The 7,606-nt window shown below is 41.7% G+C and overlaps 1 protein-coding gene across 1 annotated transcript in view; it reads right to left on the bottom strand.

Moving 5' to 3' along the window:
- Positions 1–7,153: 7,153 nt before the first annotated feature.
- TEX55 (testis expressed 55) overlaps positions 7,154–7,606 on the bottom strand; it is a 30,530-nt gene continuing 30,077 nt past the window's right edge. Inside the window, exon 5 of the mRNA XM_046658805.1 lies at positions 7,154–7,217. Coding sequence (XP_046514761.1) covers positions 7,154–7,217 — 64 coding nt within the window. The remainder of the gene's footprint in view (positions 7,218–7,606) is intronic.

Below are 7,606 nucleotides of genomic sequence, written 5' to 3'. Positions count from 1 at the left end.
AGCGCATCACTCCTCTGGATTCCTTCTGCGTCTGGGCTTCCTCGAACACACACTCAAGGCTTTCGTTTTTGTTCTGATTTGATTTATTAGTGTGATTTGATCCTTTGTTCTGCTTTTGTGCATTAAAAGTCCTCTCTATTGTCCTGACTGCTCAAAGTCACGCTGGTACATGTTTATCTGTCTAAGGTCTTGTGTAGTTTCAGTATCTGTAACTTGCATCTGCTACATTACGGGGAAAGTAATTGCCCAAGTAATGCTCACACTGGAGGGGGTCCAAAGACTAAAAACGGGCAAGAGATCTGGAAACAGACTGGGAGAAATTCAGGCATAGAGAGAGGGCTCAAGTACTTATCTGATGATGTCCCGGTCCTCCCTTCCCTTCCTGGCTTTCTTCTGGAGTCGCCATGTGTCGCACACAGCACCAACATTTCTTTTAATGGCTGCGTAGCATATCATGGTGCGCATGCGCCATAGTTGATTTAGCCTGGTGTTAGCGATGGATGACGGCCGTACTGTTAGAATTTGCTGAGTACTTAAATCAATAGACTCAGTTGTTCCTCATGGTTCAGGACCAGCTCTATCACAGGTGAGGCTCTTCAGGAAGCAGACTCTGAGACAGAGTTTAGTGGGCAGTGCATTTATTAGGGATTTAACATCCATGGGAAGGAGACGGAAGAAACAGGTGTGGGCAGAGGGAGAAGTGGAGCTGCCAGGAAGTGGGGACAGCCTCGGGCAATCCCCTCCTTCTAGCCCCAGGAAACTCTGAGGAAGACGGCCTGCCTCAGTTGTTCTGCAGTGGGCCCCTCTGCGGTCAGGCCTTAGATATGGGTCGCCCTGGGAAGGCAGCTCCCTGTAGCTGAGGCAATCCCGGAAGGGGGCTGACGATGGGGCTGGAGCTGCCAGTACCCCCAGCAGCCGGGCAGCACGTTCTACCTTGCAGGGGCCTGCACAGGGCATCTGTGTCCATCACATGCCTTACTCCTCCTCAGCTCTCCAGGGCCTGGTTAGATACAGCATCATAATTCACACAGTGGAATTCTAGGCAATTGTGAAAAATGATGCCACAGAAAAATATTTAATGACATGGAAATACATTCATTCATTTATTCAACAAGTATTTATTGAGAATTTATGAAATGTCAGGCACTCTTCTAAGTGCTAAAAATGAAAAAAGCAAATTACAAAAGAGTTTGTATAATTTGACACATTTTAATTTTTTTAAAAGGATATACATATATATGTGAGTTAAAGAGTTAGGAAGAATATAAAATAAATAACAACAGGGTTATAGGTGGATGATGTGATATGAATGACATTTTTTCCCTTTTTTTGGTAGTTTCTTTGTTTACAAAGGATCTATATCACAGTTATAAAAAAGAGAAACATGTAAGTTATTAAAAACATGTGCCACATACGGAAATCTTTGTGATAAAGTACCAAGGAAGCAAACGAGCACAGTTTCCATTCATGTCTTAGGCATTTTATTTTCTATTTCTAGAATGATGTGGGGAGAAGATAAATACGAATCTTTTCAAAATAGGTAAAATGAACACAAAACCCAATAACAAGAAACAAGAGACTAGCCAGGAAAAGGAAGATTAATTTTCAGACAATAACTGCAGCTGATCACATGAGGAATTTCAGGTCCTTAATGTATAATATGATTGATTGATTTTCCAGTAATCGCTTTCTAACTGTGTTCTGTTAATCTTTGCTTTCCCTCTGGCTAGGTGGCTCCCTTAACCACATCTTAACCCAATTCCAAAACTCATCAGTAAATTCTCATTACTAAAAATCTCAGTTCAGTTGGAAAGACACAGAGTTTTCTTCCTATCACCACAGTTTAGACTTGGGACTCCAGTGGTTTGGGAGTTTGAGGGAGAAGGAGGGAGGTCTTCTCTCCAATAATCCCCCTCCCAACTCCCTGTATACGCCCCTCTGGAGTGAAGCGACGTCATCTGACGTGACCTGGGAGAGGCTGCTGTCCTTTCTCTTAGTCATCATCACCGCTCTCCACCATCCGGCTCACCGCGAGCAGCCTCAGCGTAGATGGGGGTGCTGTATAGATGTGGCTGATGAGAGTTCTCGCAGAACCCCAACCAGCTCCCCTAAGCACCAGGGGGTGCTCTGCCCCTTCATTGGTTTGCAGCCAGTCTGTATCCTCCAATCTCACCTACACTCCAGGATTGCCAGATCCACCCTCAGTACATCTTAGAAATCTGGAACTAAAGGGGCTGCGCATGCTGCCTTTGCTTGGCTAGGCCACTGCACCATCCCCTCCAATGCTTTTCCTTCTCTGTAGTTGTTCCAAGGCAAGTTAACAAGCTTGGTGACTAATGTGATTTCTAACTGGGCTACAAGATGTCGGTCCTATACACACCCTCACACTTTCCAGCCTTCCTGGGGCTTCTCTCTCTCATCTTTGGGACGAGGAACCAGTGGAACATTCACAAACATTGCACTCCCTAAACAGACCCCTCACTCCAAATCCACTTTTTTATGGGGGAGGCAAGGAGCTGTAGTGTAAACTGGGCAGGAAAGCAACTGGCCCCGCATCTGGAGGGTCTTCAAATTAGGAATGTGGGTAACAATGCTTTTTGCTCTAGTCACCGGTTTCAGGAAGAAAGACTTCTAAAACCATCATGCTGTCTGCCATATTTTCAGTACTTCCTAAAGTCTCAGGCCCTGTCACATTACTCTTCACAACAGCGCTGGGAAGCACACATTGTTATTAACCCGTTTTACAGACGAGGGAGGTGGTGATTGGGGAGGTTAACTGGCCCCTGGTTACAGAGCTATTTAGAGGTAAAGACTCTCGTTGGTCCATCCTCACAGGCTGCACGCTTAACTGCTAGGCTAACTGTTTGACTATAGTGAGACAATCAGTGTAATTTTTAAAATGGTTTTTAAAATTTTAAATTACTAATGTGATTTTTTTCTATTAACTAGTTAACGAGGTGAATAGAGAATAGAATATACAATATTGTTCCCCGGATATGTAAGAGGCTGTAGTCTGCAAACAGGCTCACAAGTAAGTCTGCAGAGCACCTAGGCTCCTTGTGGAGTGAGCAGGTCACTATCAGAGCTCAGCTTCTATACTGAAAACGACTGCGCCAAACCTGCAAACGATGGGCCCTAGGTGCCCAGATCCGCACAACTGAGAATTGCTTTTCCTACAACAATTGCTTTTTCTCTCTTCATAAATTTTACTGAAATGTACAAATTCAGGCTTTTTAACCTTTCGTGGGTCCTCTCTTTTACTCAGCAATCCTTTCGCTCAATGTTAATTGATATTGTCATATTCCCTTCAGCTCCTGTAGATGATAAATGCTTATCTTAGTTCATATTTTTAGATTATGGCCATGACAAGATGACTTCTTAAAGCAAGTCTAGCCCTCAAAGAAAAGCCTCTATAATCTCTCTGCTGTCCAATATTAGGGGGCAAGTCTATGAAACTTGTTGTTGTGTTTATCATAGAGATATTGTTGAGGATGCTGTGTGCCATCTTACTTGATCCCAAGGGAAACCATTATCTCTGGTCTTTTTTTCCTGATTAACTGGTTTGTTTTTATCTATTGGACACTAAATCTTCAATGAAATTCAGTCTTACCACGACATTGAAACTGCTTGTCAAGTTACAAACAACCTCTGTTTTGGTAAGTCCAGTGGACACTTCTTTGTCTTCATTTTACTCAGTCACGCAGCAGCAACCGATACAGCTGACAACCCCATCCTTCTTGTGCTACTTTCCTCTTCTGGCTTCCATAATACTGTATTCTCTTCCTGCTTCTCCTGATCCTCTGGCTGTTCCTTCTCAGTCCCCACTGCTGTCTCCTCCCTGGCCTGACCAATGATGTTAGAAGACACCAGCACTTGGATCCAGCTCTCAATTCTGAATTGACCTCTGAAATTTCACTTCTGTCGAGAGTCAGCCCCCTTACCCCCGCACCCTTCACTCATTCCCTCTACCTCCTGGTTAGAAGTTCAAAAAGATAGAGCAACACTGTCTGGATTTAAGGGGTGTAGAGAGAATTCCAGGCCTTTGTCATCTTACAAATACAGCCGTGTTCCTCTGCTTTTCTCCTGGAAACTTCCCCGGCCACCAGCATTTGAAGAACAGTGAATTAGGTAGTGGCCTCTCTTAATTGGATATTTGGTAAGTATGTATACTTTTGATGTTTTTAAAGTTTTTGTTTTTAGATGTTGGGGGAAGATTCTGTGATGCAGTTTAAAGCGACACTCTTAATAAGAAATGTGCTGAGAACTTTTAAGAACATAAATCAGACTTTGTTCTTCCTCTGCCAAAAGCAGCTCAGTGGCTTCTCTTTTCACTCAGCGCAGGAGCCAAACTCTTTACTAAGCCTGACCAGCTACCCACATATCCTCTTCCAAGTTCACTCGGCACTACTTCCACCCTCTGTGTGATCCAACCACAGGGCTTTTGCATTTCCTCTTCCCAGTAGCGGAAATTCATTTCTCCTGGCCGTTCCCAGGCCTGACTTCTCATCACCCTTCAGGTGCAGCTCAGCTCTCAGTTCCTATGAGAAGCTTTTCCTGATGGCCCCACATAAAGCACCCTGTCCTCTCCCCTCCAGTTACTTTCTCTCATAGCATCAATTTCGTTTCCTTCATAAAAACAATCACAGTCTGTTATTATCTTCTTTGTTGCTTTTCTTCCTCTGCCCTTGCTGCCACACCGACACTAGAATCGTTTCAAACAAATGAAAGAATTTCTGATTTGGGAGGTTTAGGGTGAATTAGATCTATGCAGTCCTGGGAAAAAAATCATTGCAGTAAAAAATGCTTGAGGAGAGCCAAAACTGTGTGTCCAACGGGCCACTTAGACACAGGCACGTGCGTTTCTTCAAGTGTTGCCCCAAATGATTCTCTGCTTTAAAAACAACGCTCATTATTCTATTCCGGTGACAAAATGAGCGTGTGTCCATTGCAGAGTATAAAAATCACTATACTTCCTTAGTGATAAACTTGGTGAATGTTTTGGTGTGGAATCATCCATTCAGGAACTATGTCAGGTACTTTTGTGTGTCAGGTAGAGTTCCAGCAGAAACGAAACTGACAAAATCTCTACTCTCATGGCACTTCCCATCTTTCTTCTTTGCATTTCCCCCCACGGAATTGGGATCACCTTTATTTACAGTCTTCTAAACCAGGTATTTCCCCTTATGGTACAGTGCAGACATTTTCCTAGGGGATTATCTGCAACGTAATTTTAATGGACGTGTTGTAGCCCATCATATGAATATGCTATTATGTATTTAACAAGATCCCTCAGGTTGAAAATTCAGAATTTCAATTTTTCAATGTTATAAGTAATGCTGTGGAAAATATTCTTGTAGGCGAAATTTTAAACACATTTCATTATTTCCTTAGTACAAAATCCTAGAATCAGAATTTCTGACTAAAGGGCATGTTTGTTTTAAAGTTTTTGGATTGTGATCACATTGCATTCCAGAGAGGCTGTAAAATGTATACTCCCCACAACGAGGTCAGAAAGTGCCATTTCTCTACACTTTCAGCCAAGTTAGGTACCATCTTTAAAAAAAAAAAATCTATAGGGGCCAGCCTGGCCCGGTGGCACAGAGGTTAAATTCACATGTTCTGCTTCTCGGCGGCCCGGGGTTCGCCGGTTCGGATCCTGGGTGCAGACATGGCGTCGCTTGGCAAAAGCCATGCTGTGGTGGGTGTCCCAAATATAAAGTAGAGGAAGATGGGGATGGATGTTAGCTCAGGGCCAGTCTTCCTCAGCAAAAAGAGGAGGATTGGCAGTAGTTAGCTCAGGGCTAATCTTCCTCAAAAAAAGAAAAAAGATCTATAAAAATATTTAATTGGTATTTAGTTTTTGTTTCAATTTACATTTCTTTGGCTATTTACATGTTTTCTTCAATAAGTTTCCCATTTGTGTTTTGGCCCTCTTCTTTGACTGGGGGTGTTTATGTTTTCAAAATTGATTTGTGGGAACTTGTTACATATTTAGGATACTGACCTGCCATGGTCATTGCAACTATTACTCTCACTTAATCATTTGCCTTTTTGCCAAATTTTCTTCATACATTTTAAAATATTTCATGTCAATTATATGAATATTTTCCTTAATGATTTCTGCCTTTGGGACTATGCTTAAAAAGGGCTTTCCAACTCAAGATTTCATATTTTCCTATTCTTTTATTTCTTTCAGTCTGTTAGTCTCTTTCTCTATTTTATATGTATATGCATATAGTTACATAGGTATATGTATGTTGTTATATGATGCAGGGTAGATCCGATTATACTCATCCAAATAATTAAACAGTAATTATAGCAACATTAATTGAATGTATAGAATTTCATTGTGTGTATAGATCATAATTTATTTGATCAATCTGTGTTTGGACAATTTTGAGACTGGACAATTATCTTCATTTTTTTCTCATTATAAAAATTTGACACAAATCTTCCCTATAAAATTCTCCAGGTTCAGGGTCATCTCTGGAAGTGTAATTTGACCATATGAGTGATTTCATTGTGGTGCAGTTTTGGTGATGACAAGGTGTGGTTCTGGCAGTAGGTGACTAAAATGGAGCATAAACGTCACCGGAAAGGAGGAGTCCTTTGTTGCTGACAGCTCACTCCTTCTCCCCGTACGTGCCCACGCCGAGCTTGGGCCCTCTGAGGCTCTGCCTGGACAGACATCTCCCTCCCCTTAGCCGCCCTCGTGGGTCCTTCGGTCCTGGCTTATCTGTCGTTGCTATTCCATCTGCTTTCTGTTTTCAGAAATCATAGAAATCTCTGGTTTCTCTCCCTCCTGCTTTGAATATTAAAATGGACTTCTTTTTGTAACTCTTCACTGTAATTTTAATGGAGTTTGAGGAGGACTGCTTTTTCTTTTTTAAAAAAATTAAAGCACAGAATTAGGCAGACAACTTAACTCTGCCTATCGGAATCCTACCTCTTTGTAATACTAGGCCACGCTACCACTCTCTACCTGGGCTCAGCTTGTTGCAAATTCTTCCAGCACGACAAGAAAAAAAAATAGCCTTTGGAGAGCCTACTAAGGCACTGGCACACTAATGATGTCTGCCACTCATAAAAACACAATTCTTCCTGTCAAGTTTTAGCCTTACAATGTTCCCATCCAAATAATTGACATGAAGATTCAAGCATTGATACACTGATATCTCGAGCCATACTTGTCCACACCTCCATACACAAAAATATATCTAGACATATGCGAGCACAAAACATCAACAGACAAAATTATGCTTATACACTCACAAGATTTATATTTGTATTCACAAGAAAAGGTGGGTTTGTGTAGAGTTAATACAGAAGTGGATTACATAAGAGAAAAAGAAGGTAAGTGGAGGAGAGTGAGTGAGTAAAACTGAAATAAGGTAGTCAAGAAATAATAGGAGTCTTTATTGTGGAAATCATTTCACAATACATTCATATATCAAATCATTGTGTTGTATACCTTAAACTTACACAATGTCTTATGTCTATTATACCTCAATAAAGCTGAGAGCACACACACACACACGAAACCATAGGAGGCTAATTCAAAAAAATACAGCATATACAAAAGACCAGACTGTAAAACAAGGTAATT

Source organism: Equus quagga, chromosome 4 (assembly GCF_021613505.1).
Source record: "Equus quagga isolate Etosha38 chromosome 4, UCLA_HA_Equagga_1.0, whole genome shotgun sequence".
NCBI lineage: Eukaryota > Metazoa > Chordata > Mammalia > Perissodactyla > Equidae > Equus > Equus quagga.
The sequence above is the reverse complement of the archived record's forward strand: the minus strand, read 5'-3'. Positions and strand labels throughout refer to the sequence as shown.